Below are 23,379 nucleotides of genomic sequence, written 5' to 3' on the forward strand. Positions count from 1 at the left end.
TCTGCAGTGTTTACTTTTTACATTACCATAATAATGTAAATATTTATTGATTTTTAATTTTAGAATCATTAACTTGAGATAAGGCACCTAAGACTTATATTGCAAAAACAATGAATTTAAAGTGTTACATTCTATTTTTAAAAAAATGTTTGTTTATTGTGAGAGAGTTTGTGCGTGCACAAAAGGGGCAGAGAGAGAGAGAGAGAGAGAGAGAGAGAGAGAGAGAGAGAATCCCAAGCAGGCTCCATGCTGTCAGTGCAGAGCTTGATGTGGGGTTCGATCTTATGGGCAGTGAGATCATGACCTGAGCTGAAATCAAGAGTCGGATGCTTAACTAACTGAGCTACCCAGGTGCCTTAAGTGTTACATTCTTAAGAAACATGGTCTGGGTGTGAGGGAAAGATGTGAGATTATTAAATTAATTTTGATGTCAGGAAACATTATTTCAATTAGAATAGGGGCACCTGGGTGGCTCAGTTGGTTAAGCATCCAACTTTGGCTCAGGTTAGACCTTATGATTCATGAGTTTGAGCCCTGCATCAGGTTCTCTGCTGTCAGAGCAGAGCCCGCTTCAGATCTTCTATCTGCCCCCGCTTTCTCTCACAAAAAGAAATAAACATTTATTACTATAATATGGGCCCTAGATTATAAGAGACTCAAGAGACATGACTAGATTCAATATGTGATCCTAGACTGGATCCTCTATTAAGGGAAAAAATTAATGTGAAGGATATAATTGATTAAGTTGACCAAATTGGATATAGATTAAAGTACTTCATGTTCAACTTTCTAAATTACAAAACTGTGATTATATAAGAGATTATTTTTGTTCTTAGGACGTATATGCTTAAGTTGTAAGGAGTAAAGAGGCATGGTGTATGCAACTCTCCTCAAAAAAAATTTTTTTTTAATGTTTATTTATTTTTGAGAGAGACAGAGACAGAATGCGAGTGGTTGGGGCAGAGAGAGGGAGGCACAGAATCTGAAGCAGGCTCCAGGCTCCAAGCTGTCAGCACAGAGCCTGACACGGGGCTCAAACTCACAAGCTGTGAGGTCATGACCTGAGCTGAAGTCGGACGCTTAACCGACTGAGCTACCCAGACACCCTGCAACTCTCTTTTAAATGGTTCAGAAATAATTAACTGTGTGTATGTATGCATTCATATTTTGCTTACTAAGCCAGTTTGATTCCCACAGATAGGGAGATCCATTTTGGATTTATTGATCACCACAGAAACATCCAGTAATATTCCAAGAATTTGTTTTTGCATTTGCAGGTTAGTTTTAATCTTTATTATTTCATTCAAAGTTTATAACATTTTCTATGTTACTATCAACATTAGGAACATGACGAGCCTTTGCTACTTTTTTGCTCAAATAGGTTAGGACCATGAAGATTTTCACAAAGGCATTATGGAGTTTGGATTTGACTGGTGGGGACTGGCTGGTGATATTTAACTTGTTCTGGGCTGACTCTGTCAGGTCTGCCGTAGTAGTATGTAGTTACTTTAGTTAGGCTATGGCCAAGCAGGGGGAAATTTGCCAATTTCGTCCTCTTTTTTTTCCTTTTCTTTTTAAAGATCCAGGCATAAAAGAAAGAAAACCTTGCCAGACACGGAAGAAGGGACGGGGATTTCTCCTCCTAATCTGGGCCTCCTGTCATGGTAAGTAAAAACGAAATAACAAGAAAATTGGAATTGAACTCTATCCTGAAATTAAGTGAACACTAATAGTCCACGCATTTTTGTTACTCTAAATCGTTTCACTTTTCCATTCCTGAACTCTCTTCTTGTTACTTTTCTTTTATTGCTTACTTAGTAATAGAGTATTTTAGTGTATTAGAGCTGTTTATTTCTGTTTAATCCTGTGAATTAGATACTGGCTCTTTTCAGTCAGGTAATACATGGAGTCAAGACTAAAATTCATGGTTCTTGGATTCCATGTTTCTTAATCCTTTTATAGGAAGTAAGATGTAGTGAAAACCGTGTGTGTGTGTGTGTGTGTGTGTGTGTGTGTGTGTGTGTGTGTGTGTTGTGCGTAGGAGAATTATGATATGGTCATACACATATTCTTTTTGAATTCACCTTTCTGGAGAAAAGTAAATCCCTATGTTTCCTTTCTGTCTCTTTAAGGCAGTATTTTTATCCCAGAGAAGGTATAGCAGCTTTGCATCCCCCATGCCTACATCTTTTTTTTTATTTAAAAAAAAATTTTTTTTTTAACGTTTATTTATTTTTGAGACAGAGACAGAGCATGAATGGGGGAAGGTCAGAGAGAGGGAGACACAGAATCCGAAACAGGCTCCAGGCTCTGAGCTGTCAGCACTGAGCCCGACATGGGGCTTGAACTCACGGACCGTGAGATCATGACCTGAGCTGAAGTCGGCCGCTTAACCGACTGAGCCACCCAGCCGCGCCCCCCCCCCCACCCCCCATGCCTACATCTTTGACTAAAAAGAGTCTGTAGTGGACATTTCAGTGACTTGTGGACCATTTAGGGCCCGGCCCAGTCCACGGGGAGAAGATGGACCAATGAGCCGGCCACATTTCTATCAATCCTGAGAATATGTAAACAGTGCTTCAAGGCTTAAAAAAAGAAATGGTGCTCTGTAATATTGGCCTGCGTCTACTTTGTTATGTTTCCTAGATCCAAACTGTTTTTCATGCTGGTCTGGTACACAGAGAAGGAATTGAAAAGGCCGTGTTAATTTCAAGCTTCATTAGGGACCTGGGTGGAAAATGCTTTTAAAATTAAAAACAAACTGAAACACAACAGAAAAACTAGTTGTGCAGAAATGTCATACTAAAAGGAGAAAGGTAACTGCTTTCATCTTGAAGCTAGGCCAATTTTTTCTTAGTTTGTGGGTATAACAACTTTTTGATATATCCTATATCCAAACACAGATGAACTTTTAATATTGTTTCTCTAGAGTACATTTTATTTTATTGGTTTTCCCACAGAGTTTTTAATGAATTGAAAATGTGTTTGCATAATATTTATATGGTATGTATGCCAATGGTAATGAATAGCAAATGACAGTCTTATAAAAGCAGCTGTGTTCTGTACTGAGGGGTTGTCCTTTTTTGTATACCACCACATAGCTAGCAACAGTGTGGTCCTGATCCTGATGCTGTAGGGTCTCTGTTGGTGCCCTGTGGATAGTCTTCTGGTGTACTCTGGGGATGCTTTTGTGTGCTGTAGTTGGGGAGCAGTATGGCCATGTGTCTTTTTTTTTTTTTTTTTTTAATTTCTCATGAAGTAACATTGTAATAAGTTTTTACAAATACTAATTTATAATTCTACTACTGGTACCCATGGTTGTAGTCCTAACTAGTTCATGTCCACATGTATATTTTATATAGTTAGAATTAAAGCATAATTAAATTTCTATTTTGCTTATTTCACTAAAGGAATTAAACATTTTCCCATGTTAATTCATTGGATTCCTGATGTTCATTTTACTAGCTATGTAACATTTTACAAGTTGCTGAACCATTCATTTAATTAATAATTGATCTATTGTTTTAGCATTTAGGTTGTTACATGCTTAATCCTTACTATTATTATTTTTTAATGTTTATTTTGGGAGAGAGAGAGAGAACATGAGGAGGGGAGGGGCAGAGAGAGAGATGGAGAGCGAGAATCCCAAGCAGGCTCTGCACTGCCAGGGCAGAGCCCAATGCGGGGCTCAATCTTATGAACAGTGAGATCCTGATTTGAGCCGAAGTCAAGAATCAGATGTTTAACTGACTGAACCACCCAGGCACTCCTTCCCTTTTTTAAATGTATACCTCTGTGCTGATTTAAGTTAGCATCTGCTCTCTTATCCGAGTAAAGATTCTTAAAGGAAATTGAAGTCTTTCTTAGGAGGTTAAACATTAGAAAAATATGTTTTCATGTTTTATTATGGAAAATCTCAAGAGGATAGTACAGTGAACCCTCCTATACGCATCAGTCCACTGTAGTAATCATTAATTCGTGGCCATACTTGTTTCTTCTGACTCCCTCACTGTCAACTCTTTGGATTATTTTGAAACAAATCCCAAGCATTGTATCAGGAGAATTGTATTTTTTTAATGTTTATTATTTTATTTATTTATTTATTTATTTATTTATTTATTATTTATTTATTTATTTGAGAGAGAGCGCGAGCCTGAGAGGGGCAGAGAGAGAGGGAGACACAGAATCTGAAGCAGGCTCTAGGCTCTGAGCTGTCAGCACAGAGCCCTATGTGGGACTCGAACTCATGAACCATGAAATCATGTTCTGAGCTGAAATCGGTCGCTTAATGGACTGAGCCACCCAGGCACCCCAAGAGAAATTGTATTTTTGATGACCTTCAATACCAGTCTTTTTTTTTTTTTTTAATGTTCATTTTTTTACAGAGAGAGAGAGAGAGGGAGGGAGGTGGGGGAGGGCAGAGGATCCGAAGCAGGCTCTGTGCTCACAGCCGTGAGCCAGCTGCAGGGCTTGAACCCATGAACTACAAGCTCATGACCTGAGCCGAAACCAAGAATCGGATGCCCAACTGACTGAGCTACCTAGGCGCCCCTATCATCAGTTTTAAGAATAGTGACTAGAGGAGCACCTGGGTGGCTCAGTCAGTTAAGCTTCTGACTCTTGGTTTTGGCTCAAGGTATGATCTCACGGTTCATGAGTTTGAGCCCCATGTCTGGTTCTGTGCTTACAGTGCAGAGCCTGCTTGGGATTTTCTTTCTCTCTCAAAAATAAACATTAAAGGAACAAAAAAGAGAACAGTGACTGGAGGGGTGCCTGTCTGGCTCAGTCAGTTAAATACCTGACTCTTGGTTTTGGCTCAGGTCATGATCTTGCAGTTGGTGAGATTGAGCCCTGTATTGGGCTCTGAGTGTGAAGCGTGCTTGGGATTCTCTCTGTCCCTCTCTGCCCTTCCCCAACTTGTGCTCTGTCTCTCCTAAATAAATAAACTGGGGGAGGAATAGTGACTGGAATTGACAATGAGATAATTCCTTTCATTTTTACCTTTTGTCAGGTATTCCTACATATATTTCACTCTTAGCAGCAGATAGTTTTTCTTGTTATCCTGGAATGCTGTATATGAATTTAGTTAATAGGCATTTTGACTTGTCATCAGTGTCTGCTCTCTGTGTTAAGTATTTATCTGTAATGTTGACTTCCCTTTCAGGTGTCGATTTACCTCTCTTACCTGCATAAACCTGTAGCAAAAACTAGCCTGGAATTTTGGTGATTAATCACTTTTCAAGATTTTGTAGGTGGTCCCACTGACCTTATGGAACTGGTAGAAACTAAGAAGTGCCAGATTCCACAATTCCTGGTGTTCCTCAGTAATACTAGGAAATTGACCATGTGGAATACATGCCCACTAATAGTAAGAAATTACTACTTACAGCCTAGGAGAAATTTGTTTGCAAGCCTCTTATGAGGTCAAGACTTGTCAGTGTTTCTTTCTTCTTCCCTTTTGTCTCCTTACTCTGTCAGTCATCTCAAATTTGACTTCCTTTTTTTACCCATTACTCTTAAAAACTATAATAAATTAGGCAGTTAATTCAGCTTACAGTTAGCCAAATAATTTTTTAATACTGTTCTTCTAGAAGAATGTCAGTGAGTAGTTTGTCCTAATGTTAATTAAGTCTTTGGTGATTAAATGCATGTTTAGGTACAAGGGGAAAATCGGCTCTAAAGCCTTACAGGTAATGTGAATTGAGACAGTCTTTTTAAAAAGAGCAGTTATTTTATTTGACTATGAAAAATTATTACTTCATACTCTTATCTTGCTGACTTAATTCTCTGTCCTCTTATGTTTAAAATCATTCATTCCATTTTCAGTTTTCAGTAGCTACTTTGGTTATATACATTGGCATGGATCAGCACCCAAGTGAATGTGCCAGCAAGAATGGATTTGTAATGGCTTCTCAGTTTGGTTTGGTTTTTAGCTTGCTACTTTAATTCTGTGCTATTTAAAGGTCAGTAAAAAACAGGGTCTGGTAATCACTGGAAGAAATGAGTACCCTTGTAAAATGATCTTGAAGAGAATAAAAATTTAGGCCTATATATTTGTGTGAGTTAAAAAAGTTAATGTGGTACTGAGGAGGCATGTTAAAAGTGTACTTTTATGTAATAATTTTTAAAAGCATTGCCGTTCCCTCATAGCATTTCCTACATATCGCCTGTTGGTTTATGAGAGAAATCTTCCTAAGTTCAGGATTCCTCATAACTTTTCTCTTAGTTCTAAGTGTAAATAATACTCAGTGTTCTTTTAGTCAAGAGCTACCTTTTAAGAATGGAACTAGAATTGGCTAAAAGAAAAAAAAAGGTAAGACTTATAGAAAAATAAGTTCCTTTCAAGTATGACTTATTATTCCTTCACCTAGTCATTGACCTCGGAGGAAATGACTGAAGAGGAATAAAATGGAACAGATTGACACAGAACTCTTTGTCTAACAAGTTTTTTGGTGTACATATAGGGGTGGAGTCATGTTACAAACCTTTGTATACCCTAAGTAATTATATTTTTAGAGACTCTAAGCTACATGGTAGCTAAACCTTACTAAACCTTACTGAAATATACCATCTTCATTAAGCCTTTCTTTGCTATAAGAAACTGAATAGAGGGGTGCCTAGGTGGCTCAGTTGGTTAAGCATCTGACTTCAGCTCAGGTCATGATCTCACAGTTCTGCTTGGGGCTCTGTGCTGAGAACTTGGAGCCTGCTTTGGATCCCACCCCTGGTCTCTGCCTCTCCCCTGCTCATGTGTACACACACATACACACACACACACACACACACACACACACACTCTCTCTCTCTCTCTCTCTCTCTCTCTCTCTTTAAATAAATATGCTTAAAAGTTAAAAAAAAAACCCCAGCTTAATGTTAACATAAACATTTTTGATGAAAAATAACTTTTGTCCTCTAGAAATAGTGTAAAGAGTGGCATTATTTTTACAATTTTTACAAATCTCTTTAATGTTTGGCTTAGTGTATGTTTGCTACATCTTCATATCTACTTCTGCATTTAATTTGTTAAAATATGTTGTTGGAAAAAAATGTGTTGAAATATATATGAAGTAAATCCAGCCTCACACAAATATGTAGTTAGAAGAATATTTTAATAGTTTTTCTGTCTGGAAAATATTGTGTGTATTCTTCTGTTATATTATACCAAAACTTGGCATATAATACTTCTTTAAAGATAAGGGGTATCTGGGTGGCTCAGTCGGTTAAGTGACTGACTCTTGATTTCAGCTCGAGTCATGATCTCATGGTTTGTGAGATTGAGCCCCTCGTCAGGCTCTGTGCTGACAGCATGGAGCCTGCTTGGGATTTTCTCTCGCCCTTTCTCTCTGCCCCTCCCTGTTTTCTCTTTCAAAAAGGAATAAATCTTAAAAAAAAAAAAAAAAAGCTTATAATTGGTTGCTATGTGGAATCTGAAACCATATCAGTGAGCTTTTTGTATTCTGTTACACTTAAAACCATTGGTCTGGGGCACCTGGGTGGCTCAGTTAGTTGAGCATCTGACTTTGACTCAGGTCATGATCTCATGATTCATGAGTTCTAGTAGTCCTGCATTGGGCTCTCCAGTCAGTATGGCACCCGCTTTGGATCCTCTGTGTTCCTCTTTCTCTGTGCCTCCCCCACTCATTCTCTCTCTCTCTCTCTCTCTCTCTCTCTCTCTCTCTCAAAGATAGATAAACATTAAAAAAAATTGGTCTGTCTTGCACTTATTTTTTGATGTTTTATTTATTTATAAAATGGTAATATTTAATGAAAAAACTGGTTCAGCTTGTAACTGAAACAGTTGCACAGATGCTTTACATCAAGACAGCCATAATACATCAGTATGTGGCAGAAGTATTTGATGTTATTCCTGTATAAAAAAGACTTATTTGAAAGGTCAAGATTTAATAAAATGTTACCATCCCCCCCCTGCTTTATCAAGGATATTCTAAGTGAAATTGATGTCACTACTTTGATTATACTAAGATGCCATTAGTTTTATGTACTAATTCTTTTTGTATTGTTAGTAAAAATGTTAATACAGTGGATAAAGGCAGGTAATGTTTTAATATTGTGAAGGTGGTTTTGACCTCATAGAGCCCCTGATAGGGTCTCAGAATCTACAGACCTAACTTTGTGAGCCTCACTAGTAGTGTTATTGTTCTATGATTAAGATTGCTAATTAGGTAAAAACTTCAGTGTTATTTATAGGTAGGATTTTTTTTCCTCTTTGAGAATATTTAAAGAATTGTTGGAATTGGGTTAAGAAGCACATGCAGAACTGTCTCCTGACTGATGGTTATAATACTTAGTGCTGTCAGAAGAACATGATATGGCTTTTGCTCTTGTAAAATGTACTGTATATGTAGATTTTATAATAACTTGTAGTTGGGGAAAAACTGAGAGCTTTCCCCCTACAGTCAGGAACAAGACAGGGATGTCCACTCGCCACTGTCACTCAACATAGTATTGGAAGTTTTAGCCTCAGCAATCAGACAACACAAAGAAATAAAAGGCATCTAGATTGGCCAGGAGGAGGTCAAACTTGCATTCTTCGCAGATGACGTGATAACTCTATATGGAAAACCCAAAAGATTCCACCAAAAAACTGCTAGAACTGATCTATGAATTCAGCAAAGTCGCAGGATATAAAATCAATGCACAGAAATCAGTTGCATTCCTATACGTCAGTAATGAAGCAACAGAAAGAGAAATCAAGGAATCGATCCCATTTACAATTGCACAAAAACCATAAAATATCTAGGAATAAATCTAACCAAAGAGGTGAAAAATCTATACACTAAAACCTATAGAAAGCTTATGAAAGAAATTGAAGAAGACACACAAAAAAAATGGAAAAAGATTCCATGCTCCTGGATAGGAAGAACAAATATTGTTAAAATGTCAATACTACCCAAAGCAATCTACATACTCAATGCAATACCTATCAAAGTAACACCAGCATTCTTCACAGAGCTAGAACAAACCTAAAATTTGTATGGAACCAGAAAAGACTCCAAGTAGCCAAAGCAGTCTGGAAAAAGAAAACCAAAGCCGGAGGCATCATAATACTGGACTTCAAGCTGTATTACAAAGCCGTAATCATTAAGACAGTATGGTACCGGCACAAGAACAGACATTCAGATCAATGGAACCGAAGAGAGAACCCAGAAATGGACCCACAAATGTATGGCCAACTAGTCTTTGACAAAGCAGGAAAGAATATCCAATGGAATAAAGACAGTCTCTTCAGCAAGTGGTGCTGGGAAAACTGGACAGTGACATGCACAAGAATGACCCTGGACCACTTTCTTACACCATACACAAAAATAAACTCAAAATGGATGAAAGACCTCAATGTATGACAGGAAGCCATCAAAATCCTTGAGGAGAAAGCAGGCAAAAACCTCTTTGATCTTGGCCGCAGCAACTTCTTACTCAACACGTCTCTGGAGGCAAGGGAAACAAAAGCAAAAATGAACTACTGGGACCTCATCAAAATAAAAAGCTTCTACACAAGGAAGGAGACAATCAGCAAAACTAAAAGGCAACCGACGGAATGGGAGAAGATATTTGCAAATGACATATCAGATAAAGGGTTAGTATCCAAAATCTATAGAGAACTTATCAAACTCAACACCCAAAAAACAAATAACCCAGTGAAGAAATGGACAAAAGGCATGAATAGACACTTCTCCAGGGAAGACATCCAGATGGCCAACCGACACATGAAAAAATGCTCAACATCACTCATCATCAGGGAAATACAAATCAAAACCACACTGAGATACTACCTCATACCTGTCAGAATGGCTAACATTAACAACTCAGGCAACAATAGATGTTGGCAAGGATGTGGAGATCTCTTTTGCACTGCTGGTGGGAATGCAAACTGGTGCTGCCACTCTGGAAAACAGTATAGAGGTTCCTCAAAAAGTTAAAAATAGAACTACCCTATGACCCAGCAGTTGCACTACTAGGTATTTATCCAAGAGATACAGGTATGCTGTTTCAAAGGGACACATGCACCCCAATGTTTATAGCAGCACTATCAGCAATAGCCAAAGTATGGAAAGAGCCTAAATGTCCATCGATGGATGAATGGATAAAGAAGATGTGGTATGTATGTACAATGGAGTATTACTTGGCAGTCAAAAAGAATGAAATCTTGCCATTTGCACCTATGTGGATGGAACTAGAAGGTATTATGCTAAGCAAAATTAGTCAAAGACAAATATCACATGACTTCACTCATATGAGAAATTTAAGGTAGAAAACAGATGAACACAAGGAAAGGGAGGGGTACAAAACATAAGAGACTCTTAAATATGGAGAACAAATAGAGGGTTCCTGGAGGGGTTGTGGGAGGGGGGATGGGCTAAATGGGTAAGGGGCATTAAGGAATCTACTCCTGAAATCATTGTTGCACTATAAGCTAAGTAACTTGGATGTAAATTTAAAACATTAAAAATAAACACCTAAAAAATAATTTGTAGTCAGACTTTCTAATGGATTGTTTCTCTTTTCCTAAACTATAAAAATTCAAAATATAAGACTATTTTTAATACAAATTGTGATTAGTTCAAGTGCCACTGAGATTAGAAATTATTGGTTTTTTTGGAAATTGTATTAATAGAAATAAATCTTTTTTGTAATATAAGGCAGATTAAGCTAGGGATAGTGGTTCACACATGTTTTCAGTTTGAGGAATTCAGTTCCTAAACTTAAATTTTTAAAGAAACGTTTCCATTATGGAAATGTCACGTCTAACAAAGGAGACATGTTGGTTTAGTGTGAACCCCTGCTTTACCCAAATTTCATCAGTTAACCCTCATGGACAATCCCGTTTCGGTTAATTCCCACTCACTTCCTTCCTAATTATAGGCCACTTCCTTCCTCTCCCTCTCCCAATTATTTTGAACCAAATTCTAGACATTACATTATTTCATTCTTAAGCAATTCAGGATGTAGCTTTCAAAAATAAGAATTTAACGTTATAACCTAAAGAGAAAAAACTATCTTGGTTTCTTACATGTAATGTACTAACAACTTAATAGTGCTTAGTAAAAATGTTCTTAACCACTTAGACTTTTTTTTTCCCCCCATCTATAGTATATTCTCTGACTAGAGATGCCTAATATATTGGTTGGAACACTTTGGGGATGAATGCTTTTTCTTTGAGCTTTCTTCCTGTTCGCCTTGGTCACTGGACTTTGATTGTGATTATGCTACTAGACATGGCAGAAAAATCAAATATGATTACTGGGAGCTCTGAAATTATTTAAAGGTTTTGGGTTTTTCCAGGATGAAGAGACTCGGCACAGCCTTGAGTGCATCCAGGCCAATCAGATCTTTCCCAGGAAGCAGCTGATCCGGGAGGATGAGAATCTTCAGGTAATTATAGGCCACTTTGATTATAAAATAAGTATTTAGCATCATAGTAACAATGTAGCCGAGCTAATGAATTGAAGTACTGCACTGTATAATTTTGTTTTTCCTTAAACCATACACAAGGTAGAAATGCAAGCTGGAAAACCTCTCTCCTTTTAGAAAGATGTATTTCCTGAGAATGCATTGTTTGACATGATCATCTCTGTCATTTCCTTCAGTAATGTTGAACTTGAATAACCAAGTATATTTGAATTATGTGGACATAACTCCTCCTCTTTAGGTCCTTTATTTATTTACCGTATTTTAAGTTTGAGTGATGGGTTTTATCATCCATTCACTCAACCTGTGCTTGAAGACTTTGCTTTAACTGTTTTAGAACTCTGAAAGGTTTCTTCTTCCATTTTGAAGGTTCCTTTTCTTGAACTTCATGGAGAAAGCACAGAGTATGTGGGCCGTGCTGAGGATGCCATCATTGCCCTTTCTAATTATAGACTTCACATCAAGTTCAAGGAGTCTCTTGTTAATGTAAGTGATTACTAACTATTTTCCCACTAAAGTAGATGGAGAAAGGAAGAATAAAAACTTGTTAATGTTCTCAAAAAGAGGAATGTTACACAGGGTTGAGTATGAAAACATTGTTTACTCTGCTTTTCTCTCACTGAATTTAGCACTTAGGGACACTAGGTTAACAAGCAACTCTTAGGCTTGATTTAAAATGTTACATGTAGCTGTCAGCTGAATTGTCCATTGTTTAGTAATACTGAGCAATCTGTACTAGGTAACGGTGTATCATTAACTTTATAAGGGTTCAAAGGCTGAATAGGTTTTTATTCTTCAGTCTTTAGTAGTTACCAATTGCTTGAGTTGAGATAATTTCCAGGACCTTAATGTCAAATAATGAGATGTATTTTGAGCTCAGTGCGGACTCTCATTATAGGATGAAGTTAACTCTAATGGCTGCTTAGTGGAAGAGCATAGATGTTAAATACAGTGTTTGTTTGCATAATGGACTATATTACTGAAGAAAATGAAGGCTCTCAGATCTCAAGAGTGCATTTACCCTTTTCAGTTATGAGGGTACTCTCTGATCTGGTTCTTCAATGCACTGCCATCATTAGTAGTTTTCAATGAATGTGCCTTTCACCACAAAGATACGAAAGTTCATGTACTTCCACCAAATGAATGCCTTCTTCCTATTTCATTTGGTAGTATTGTGGCTTTCTTTTTGCAGTTTGGTTCTACCGCAGAGAAATGTATTACGACACTTTATAAAAGCTCAGGGCTTTACTTTCAGATTGTGTGTTTTGGTGTTCATTTTGGGATTCTTTGAAATCTGTCACTTATTTTACTCAGTGGTCCAAAAGTTCCCTGACTTCTTTGACACACTCTTTCCTTTGTAGAATGGCTGCCATTTTGTTTGTAATTGGCTTTTATTATTTATGTAGTATTTATTATTCTTTGTAGTTAAGCATTTATATCCCGAAGACATTATGGCCTGAATTCCTCTTGGCATTTAGATTTGGACTACGATCATAGCTATTAATGTTAGTTTTCTGTCCCATCAACTCAGAATACACATTGGGTTCATCAAGGAGAGAGGCATGCTGTGCATTCATACCCAGTAGCACTGTATTCAGAAGTGTCCATTTGGTACTGGGTGGCCATGATGGGGGGAACTGGATGGAAGCTCCTATAAAATCCAAACAACCAGAAATTACCCACCAGCTACTGTGGAAGTAAGGACAGTAATAATTAGTAGAACTGCCCAGTTTAATTTTGTGTCTAAATTCTGTTTATATGTTTGGAATTAATGAAATTGTAATTAAATTGCATGTGGGGAGGATATGGTTTCGGTTTTTTTTTTGGCCATATAGTTTTCTATCTCTCAACTTGGTTTATAGCCATGTATTTCAGAAGCTACTTGTAGATCTATTTGGGAATAGGGTCTGTTGGATAGAAAGTATAGATTTGACCATGTCATTTACTAGCCGAAAGCCCTTCAGCATTTCTTTACTTTTTCTAAGATGAAATTACTTAGCATGGTATCAGGCTAAGTGGTGTGATCCTTGGTGCCTAACTTTGGTTTCTTTCTTTTCCCTCTTCTTCCCTTTGCATTATTAGTAAAACCACCCTCCTTGAAATATTCAACCACACTTTACACCTCTGAGTTCTCTCACTTCTCTCCTGCTTGGGAGCTTCTCTTCATCTGTCAAAACCCAGTTTAGGTGGTAATTTCTGTGAAGCCTTTCTCAGTTTCCTCCCTGATGGTTTATTACCTTCATCTCTGGCTTCTTTGGTATCTCTAACACACCTTTACAACATTTATGAAACGTGTTGTAATTTTTTGGTTATTAAGAATCTAGCATGTTTCCTGGTGCCATGGTATTCAGTAAATATTAAGTGATGTGAAGTTAGTATGGGTTTGAAATGGATATTAGACCATTTTTAAACCCCTTTTGGGTTTAAAGCTCATTTAAAAACAATTTCTGTGTGAACAGGACTGTGTCATCATCATCTCTAACAGTGGCTGTATGAGTAGGCTCTTTACTGGAATCATTGGTCCCCCATTGTGACTGAGGTACAATGCTTAAGAAAACTTACTGTTCTTACCTTTGCTCCATTTCATCACCTAAAAGTGTTTTCTCAGCATAATAACCCTCTAAGGCATAGAGCCTGCATGTCAATTAAAAATCCCGACAATGGCTTTGCACAGAGAAAATAATGGTGCAAAAGTATTTTGGCATTGCAGTGATTTTAAACATACAGATTGAGAGAGACCAGGATTTCTCCATACAAATAAATTAATCACGTCATAATAGTAAGCTTCCTAAAACCTGTGGTTACTCCAGAAAACAGTGGCTCTTCCTGCACTAGGTCCTGGGTGGAGTCCAGAGAGTTGGTGATGTTGCCCCTTCTCCTTTCCCTCTCTCCTTTCCTCTCTCAGCAGATACGTATTTCAATAAAATAAATGAGGTCGAGACCCCCCCCCCCCTTAAGAGGTTATTATATCTAAATCAAACTTCAACTGTCAAAGCCCAATATGCCAGTGTATATTGTGGCATGCCCTGGTTTGCATCATTTTGTATTCCTTTAAAATAACACATGTAGCACTTCATAAAGGGACTTACCATCAAGTTTTAAGTAGCTATCTGATATCATATATTCTCTCTCAATTTCACAGCACTTTGAATAAAACCTTTTTGTAGATTTGGATGCCATAACATCATTACTTTATACATATTCACTGGGTATCAGGTTTCCAAGTCCTCGGGTAAACAACCTCTGTAGTCGAGTTCATTGCTGCCTTTAAGATATGAATTGCTCCCATTCTGTGCTTTTCCCAAACTGTATTTCTACATATGTACAGGTGTATTTCTTTGCTCAGCTAATTTATAAACAAGTAAGTTTTGAAGTGGAATTCATGAAAGTTTAAAACAGTTTTTGTTGTGTAATTCAATAGACTGCCTCTCAATCTGCTGCTTCTGAAATCCCAGTAAGTAGCATGGGAATCCTAGGTGGTTTTTGCACCTATGCTTTGGAACAAGTTGGTTTTGACTGTCCGATGTTCACCTTGCAAAGCAGCAAAATTTGTCCTCTTTGCATGAGTCCCTTCGCTACTTTTACTAGACAAAGTTCTAGTGGCACACTGTGATGAGAACGATTTGTAGAGTGAGGATAAAGCCCCACAGTTTATACATAAACAGATGGGATTGTGACCTTCAAAAAATGTAAACTGAATTTCAATGAGGAATAATTTGTAAAATTTTCAAAAAGGACATTAAAACTTCTGTTTCCACCTGGTCTGTTAACGCTTCTTAGGAAAAATGTGAAATTGTAACAGCTGCAAACACTTTCCTTAGCGTTTTTTCACATTTTTTCACATTTTGGTACAGCAAAAATCTTTATTCCCCAAGCATCAAAAGGAAGTTATTCTTAACAGTTAATGCACCTTGGTTGCAGCATTCGTGTGCCAGCAGAGATCTCTAAATCAGTACTGAAGAGTAGCTTGTAAATATAAAAGGTGAGCAGTAAAGAGTTTGGGTCTTTAACTTGTGACAGTCTTCTTCTTTTTTTATAGAAGTTTTTATAGAAGATTTAGGGCCCAGATATTCCACAGTTTATTACAGATTTTAGATTTTGACTTATTATTTTCACTCTGTTATTGCCTTTTTTTTTTTTTTTTTAATGTTCTTTATTTTGAGAGAAAGACTGAGAATGCGAGCAGGGGTGGGGCGGAGAGAGAGAGAGGGAGAGAGAGAGAGAATGAATGAATCCCAAACAGGGTCTGCACTGTCAGTGCAGAGCCGGATGTGGGGCTCGAACCCACAAACCGTGAGATCATGAAATCAAGAGTTAACCAACAGAGCCACCCAGGTACCCCTGTTCCTGCCATTTTTACTTCAAATGTATGTACAGGATTAGTACTTATCATTCACTCTATAAAAAGAGTATGCTTTTATTATTTTTTAAAAATGTTTATTTTTGAGAGAGAGAGAGTGTGAGCTGGGGAGGGACAGAGAGAGAGGGAGACAGAGAATCCAAAGCACGTTCCACGCTGTCAGTGCAAAGCCCTGTGTGGGGCTCAAACTCACGAACTGTGAAATCATGACCTGTGCTGAAGTTGGACTCTAAACCTGCTGAGCCACCCAGGTGCCCCAGTACATTGTTTTTAAAAGGTAGAAATTATCCCAGTTTTAAATTCTGGTGCTTAAAAATAATGTACACGTGCATGCATTCACGCACACATGCGCACACACACACCCAGAATGAAGTAAACATACTAGGTTATGATGACATAAAATTCCCTCTGGAATGAGACAGTACTGTGGGTCTTTAATACTGTGCATGTTTATTAAATTTTTAACTGCTGCTCTCCTGCTTTTTTGGATTGATGCTCTTACGAATTTTGGTGTCTGTGATGTAACTGTTGGCCTTTTGAGGAATTAACAGCACTGAGTGTGTTTGGTGTCTTGTTTTGAGCATGAGTTTGGTGGAGTTTATAAGTGAAAACGCACTGTAAAGGAAGACAGAATTACCTGTCACGTAGAAGGTAGAGGAGAAAGAAGCAAAAAGAAAATGAGTTGCCACAAAACACTGAAATCGGTAGGTTAGGGAGAATTTGAATTAGATTCTTCCTACTCTTCCATGGATAGAACTGTCCCCAAATCATCTTGGTTTAAATTCTGTTTTCTTCTTAAAGGTCTTTGATGGAAAGACCACTTAATTCTGAAAGAAATATTAAAGTAGAACTCCTACAGAAAGGAGAGACAATCTCAGTGGAAGAAAGAAAGGTGCACCATTATAATGGAAGGAGCCTGCGCTAGAGGACAGACATGGTTTTCTGGTCCTGACTTTGCCTCTAGCTTCTAGTATAGAGGCTTAACCTCCTTGGGCTGTAAAAGGGCCTAGAATTGAATGACATAGATTCAGTGACATAGAATTCAGTGGCACTGATGAGAATCTGTAATTGTTTGCTGATGGGGTTGAACATTGGGTGTTTCTGGTTACAGAAATGGTAAGAGATCGTTTTTGATGTATAAGGAGAATTCAGAAACCTAAAGCAATGGAGTAGGCCTTTAAAAAAAGTAGAGACCTTATATGTTTTGTTTGGGTGTATGAAGAGGAAAAGAAGGCCTGTTCCACCTTTTTAAAAGAGGAAGCAGTCTTGATGGGGATTGGGGTAGAAATGAGAAGAAAAAAGGGAGATGTTCATTTGATATAAAATCAGGTATTTCTCTCTTATGTCTCTCTTCTTATTGCTGCATATTAAACTTCCCTGCATGTGACAATCTGCATGAGCATTAAAATCTGCTGTTTTCCATATCTGTGACTTGAGTACACATGGTTGTTTCTGTTGATTTGCCAGGTAGATCTGCCTACTAGCGTCTGGTATTTATACCATTCTTCCTTAAATTTGCAATGTGAAAAATGTGTAAAAATTTGCATATCAAATGCATTTTAGGTAGTGAATATTTCACATGCTCTGAGGTATTTCATTATTCTGGAAGTCTGGACCCAGGCCCTTGGGGTCTCAGACAATAGTAGGGGATGCCAAGCTTACCTCTTCTTTGTAGCACAGTAGCTTAGGCTGGTCCAGTCCCTCTAGCAGCTGCTAATAGCATTAGTTGGTTTTCAGATTTTATGGTTATAAGGAGAGGTGATTGAGAGGGACCTGGGATTCAGGTGACTGCTCAGAGATCAGTCTCTCCAAATCAGTGGATTTTTAAAGCTCACTTTTACTCCACTCTAGGCTCTTTGTATTCCCTCTGCCTGGGACTTGCTAAGTTGTGACCATCTGATGTTCAGAAAACAGGAAGCTAGGAAACTTGTCCGAGGAAATTAGGAAGCAAGCAAAATTTTAGTTGGTAAAATTTTAGAAAATTGAAATTAGAATTCTTAATTGCCATTCTGGCAGCCACTTTTGGGAAGGGAGGAAGAGGTGAAATGAGGGTACATTTAAAAACAACAACAACAAAGCAATATGAGTCTCTTACAGGCCAAAGGACTGGCCTGGAAACAAATTAGCATTGTCTTCCATTCTCTATCTTTTTAATCTTCTATTCTTCACAATTCTTGATAGTTTATCCCTACTGATTGGTATATATTGTTGTTTTTTCCTTCTGAGATGTACACGTCTTGAAAAAATTTTTAGCCGCATCACCTGCTGTTTCTGTAGCACCTTGTGGTTAAGGACTTAAAAACAGAGGGCCAGAGCTTCTTTTTTATCAGAACACAGGCAAGATTTCTTCCCTTACCCTCAGTCATATCACAAGTATAAGGACATTTTGTAGATTATAGACTTAGAACTAAGGAAGAAGGCTCTAGTTCTGAGGTAGAAACTTCCAGTCATTATCTGTATAATATTATTTTGCTTTCTTCTCTTTTTTAATCCCTGCCCCAGTTTCTGTTTCTTGTCTCGGACATCCAGCACTGGGCTTCTTTTTGATCCTGACATCATTGTCCTGAGAGGTTGCTGATTCTGGCAACTGCATGGTGGGGCAGGGTTTGCAGGAAGCCTGTTTCTGAAACTGGCTTAGCTAATATGAGGGCTACCCTGTGCAGGCATCACTTTCTTGTTTCTGTATTGAAGGAGAGTGCCCTCCTCTTTTCATGCTACACGTGAATTGTTGGAATGCTACTTGCAATTCCCAGAACTACATTTTGGCTGGGCATGATACAGTGTAAGAGACAGTGGTCTACACATTCTTCAAGGAATGAGTGTATCCACAATTATTTTACCAGGCTCTCTTTAGAAGTTTTGGAGGGGCACCTGGTTGGCTCAGTTGGTTAAGTGTCCAACTCTCTCTCTCTCTCTCTTTTTTTTTTTTTTTTTTCTTCAACGTTTTTTTATTTATTTTTGGGACAGAGAGAGACAGAGCATGAACGGGGGAGGGGCAGAGAGAGAGGGAGACACAGAATCGGAAACAGGCTCCAGGCTCCGAGCCATCAGTCCAGAGCCTGACGCGGGGCTCGAACTCACGGACCGCGAGATCGTGACCTGGCTGAAGTCGGACGCTTAACCGACTGCGCCACCCAGGCGCCCCACTCTCTCTCTTTTTTTTAAAAATTTTTTAAATGTTTATTTTTAAGAGTGAGAAAGAGGGCGTGTGGGCGAGGGAGGGAGGGGAAGAGAGAGGGAGACCAAGGGTCTGAAGCTGACTCTATGCTGACAGCAGAGAGCCTGGGGGGTCGAACTCATGAACTGTGAGATCATGACCTGAGCTGAAGTCAGATGCTTAATCGACTGAGCCACCCAGGCTTCCCCAAGCATCTGACTCTTGATTTCAGCTTGGGTCATGATCTCCTGGTTCATGTGATTGAGCCCCACGTCAGGCTCTGTTCTGATGGCATGGAGCCTACTTGAGATGCTCTCCCCCCTCCCCCACTTGAGTCAGTTTCTCTCTCTCTCAAAATAAATGGATAGACATTTAAAAAAACAACAACAGCATTCATATGTAGAAGTTTTGGAAATTGTTTTTTGAAACCAGGGGTAGAGTCAAGGTGAATTGAGCAAGAGGGAGGAATCTTACATCAACTTGAGGATCTGTTACCTTGTTCAAATGCTTTCTCTATCTGCCTCTCTTCTCCCATCCCTCTCCACTATTGTACTTCTGTGTTCAGTAGAGTCTGTTCACCATATTGTCAGGGGAGAGAACCATTCCATCTTGTTCATACTTCAAACCCCACTCAGCTCCTCTGGTCTTTTGAGGCAAATTAGACCTCGCTGGTTTTAGGACCTTTGACCACTGTGTGGCCTGCTCCCTGCACTTTGATACCTGTGGGTCTCTTCTGCTTATCAGAGAGCCTGACAAGCAGCTACATCTTTTCTGTGCAGCTTGCAGGCAGTTGAGATCTCCAGTCTTTTTCAGGATAATCCTTTGCTGACACAAAGCCATAAGCCCACTTGTCATTTGGGGCCAGTAAGTATAGTCCCATTGTCACCTTGATCTGCACTTCTTTTCTGTAAATAAGATTACCATTTTGGTTCCTGTCAGCTTCTCTGCCATTGCAAATCACAGCTAGTTATAGTGTATAAAGTAGTACTTGGAGAGATTGTGAGTTTGATGCTTGAGAGATGACATATTTCCCTGTTCTTCCAGAGATGGTGCCTTCTCTTTATTCATTGTCTTCATGCTCAGACATGACTTGAGGCTGTTAATTTAGAGGAAAAGAAAGGGAAACCCTAGTTCACTCCATAGTAAATCACTTGAATACTGATGGGACAGATAAATTTGCAGTTCTGCTTGCTGTCTTCCCCTGTAGAGCTTTTGAATCTTTCTTGTTCGACCCACTGAGGGAACTGCAGGGTCAATGCCTTCTTGACTAAGGGGAATTCATATTTTTAAATTGCAGGTTCCATTACAGCTTATAGAAAGTGTTGAATGCCGAGATATATTTCAGCTTCATTTGACTTGCAAAGACTGCAAAGTTATCAGGTATGTGATATATTTATGCTATTTAGTGTGGAAAAATACGTATTTTTAAAAATTTTTTTATTATTATTGAGAGACAAAGAGTGTGAGCAGGGGAGGGGCAGAGAGAGAGGGAGACACAGAATCTGAAGCAGGCTCCAGGCTCTGAGCTGTTGGCACAGAGCCCGACGCGGGGCTCGAACTCACAAACCGTGAGATCATGACCTGAGCTGAAGCTGGACGCTTAACCGACTAAGCCACCCAGGTGCCCCCAAAATATGTATTTTTTAAAAGAATAGATCTCTGGTTTGGTAACAGAAGAATAGCTTTTGAGGAATACTTAGGAATATTTTCTGAGTAGTTAGTGCCTGAAATATTTTATCTTTAGGCTACTTTGCTATTTGAAAAGTGTTTTTTAAATTTTTTATTTGGAAATTATTTCAAATTTACAAAAAAAAGTGCAACAATAAAATATTACAAAAACACTGATTTGAACATTTTACTCCATTTGCTTTATTATTTACAGGAGCTGTGTGTTGTGTGTGTGTGTGTGTTTCTTTTTCTAGACAATTTGAAAGTAAATTACATGATCCTGGCTTTTCATCCTGAAATACTTTGATGTGCTTTCCTAAGAATAGGGATATTTTCTTACATAACCATGTTGTCATTATCAACTTCACAACTTTACACTCATAATACTTTTATCCAGTCTGCTATCCATGTTCCAGTTTTGTCACTTGACCTAATAACGCCCTTTCTAGCATTCCTCATTCAGAATAGGGTCCATGCAAGGTCAGGTATTACATTAATTGCCATGATTCTGTAGCCTTATTTAATCTGAAGCATTTTTCTCCATCTCTTTGTCTTTGATGACATTCACACTGTAAAGAATATAATCTTTTATTTTAATAGAATTTTTCTCATTTTGTGTCTGTCCAGTGTTTCCTTATTAAATTGAGGTGGTGTATTTTCAGCTGCAATACTGTATGTGTGAGGTTGTGTCCTTTTCAGGGTACTCTGTTGAATCTGTTGGCAAACGGTGTCCATCTGTCTCTATTGCTGATGTCAATTTTGATCTGTCTTGTCAAGATGTCCCCTGCTTTCTGTATAATTCCTACATTTTCTCCTTTGCAACTGATAAACAGTCTGTGGGAGAAACTTTAAGACAATGAAAATATCCTGCTTCTCATCAAATTTCTTCATAGATTTAGCATCCATTATGGTTTTTATCTGATGTTGTCTTTACTATAATGGTTGCAAAATGATGCCTGAAATGTGTTTTTAAATGTAGTAGCTCTAGAAGTTCTAAATTCCGCAAGTTTTTAGTTTATCTCTTTGATTAACTTTGGAGTGCCAGTAAACGTTATGTGTTGACATACTGATGAGCCACATTGATTGGGATGGGGGAGAGGTTTACGGGGGCCTCCTTGGTTTTAAGGTAAATAAGTTCCTTTGTAGCCATTGAGATTTGGCTTGCTTTTCATAGGTACTGACTACAACTTGTTTATTAATTACTCAGTTTTGAACACTGTTGGCATTTAAAAAGGTGAAGTATTTTTTGCCCTAATTACTTTAATCTGTATGTACTGAAAATTGCAATTGACAGTAGAATTGTTTGGTTCTCTACATGGTTACAGCTGAAAGTTTCAGTGTAATGTATCTTATTTTGGATGTACAATTACTGATTTATTCTAATGGCTGAGTAGACAGATTTGAACTTATCTGACTGGCCAAAAGTTGCGCTGTGATTTATTTTTGAGCTTGGCCTAATAGGTTATAACAACAAAATGAACATTCTCTAAACCTATTTCTTGACAACCATAAAGCTTTGGTGGAAGATACAGAAGAAGGAAACCTTACTCATGGAAGAGAAAACTGCCATTTTACTTTAATAATTACCATTAATCAATCTTAAGCATTTAATTAGTCTAAAAAATAAGTTTTCCACATGTCCATTTTTTTTTCTTTTTGACATTTTGTACCATTGGCTAAAATTTGTTGGACCTGTAGTTATTACAAATGATAAACATGTGAAACATGACCTCTGATGCTTTTCTTGACTGTAGCTGTCACTGCACTGGGAGTTAGGTACTCTTGAAATGTTGGCTTCCCTTATTGATATTGTCAGCTGTCTTCTAATTACATCCATATTTGTTTGGCTTTACAAAGGTGTCAGTTCTCAACCTTTGAGCAGTGTCAAGAGTGGCTTAAGAGACTAAACAATGCAATCCGACCACCTGCTAAAATAGAAGATCTCTTCTCATTTGCATACCATGCTTGGTGCATGGAGGTCTACGCCAGTGAAAAAGAACAACATGGAGACCTTTGCAGACCAGGTAGACCTTTCTAAAATGTAAAAATGGTGGTTCTATTATTGTTTGAGGTACCCTTAACATGAAATGGGACTCCTAAGCATTCATGTATTGAATCAGTGTATATTTTATGGAGCACCTAAGCATTTGTGCATCATTCTTCTAAGATAAATAGAACATGTTTCCTGCCTTTTAGGGGAAAGGAAGAACACATCACAATCTACTGGGGCTAAAAAAAAATATATATATATATACGGTAAGATTTAATGGGTGTTGTAAGAAGCCTAATGGAAGGGAGCCATGAATCATATGCACATTCCCAAATGTGAAGACTTCACGTTCATGGTGGCTTTTGAGGTAGAATAAGGGTTCATTGAAGGTAGAAGGGTTCATTGAGTAGAGAAAGAGGAAAAGTGTTGGAACAAGTAGCATGAACAAAGGTCCAGAAGTGTGTGACATTAGGGCTCAGAGTAATGGCATACAAAATGGCCTTTCACTATCTTCTTATTTTCTTTTTTTAAAAAGGTTTGTTTATTTATTTTGATGGGAGGTGGGCAGAGAGAGAGAGAGGCAGAAAGAATCCCAAGCAAGCTCTGTGCTCTCAGCACAGAGCCCGACATGGGGCTCGATTTCACAAAGTATGAGATCATGATGAGCCAAAATCAAGAGTTGGATGCTTAACCAGTTGAGCCACCCAGGCACCCGTATCTTCTTGTTTTCAAGTCATACATTTTCCTATTGTTACCCCTTTCATCTCATAGATGAAA

General features: G+C 38.2%; 1 protein-coding gene across 10 annotated transcripts in view; it reads left to right on the plus strand.

Annotated features, from left to right (window-relative positions):
- The window catches only part of MTMR3 (myotubularin related protein 3), a 146,637-nt gene that overhangs the window by 89,213 nt on the left and 34,045 nt on the right, over positions 1-23,379 (plus strand). For 8 of the 10 annotated variants that reach the window (XM_049619810.1, XM_049619816.1, XM_049619817.1 and 5 more), the window contains 5 exons: positions 1,581-1,664; positions 11,302-11,391; positions 11,797-11,913; positions 20,242-20,324; positions 22,470-22,636. In XM_049619810.1, coding sequence (XP_049475767.1) covers positions 1,662-1,664; positions 11,302-11,391; positions 11,797-11,913; positions 20,242-20,324; positions 22,470-22,636 — 460 coding nt within the window. In that variant the 5' untranslated portion in view covers positions 1,581-1,661. Of the gene's footprint in view, positions 1-1,197; positions 1,278-1,580; positions 1,665-11,301; positions 11,392-11,796; positions 11,914-20,241; positions 20,325-22,469; positions 22,637-23,379 lie in introns of all 10 variants that reach the window. The other 2 variants (XM_049619814.1, XM_049619819.1) reach the window with 2 other exon arrangements.

The sequence above is a fragment of the Panthera uncia genome (assembly GCF_023721935.1).
Source record: "Panthera uncia isolate 11264 chromosome D3 unlocalized genomic scaffold, Puncia_PCG_1.0 HiC_scaffold_8, whole genome shotgun sequence".
Classification (NCBI taxonomy): domain Eukaryota; kingdom Metazoa; phylum Chordata; class Mammalia; order Carnivora; family Felidae; genus Panthera; species Panthera uncia.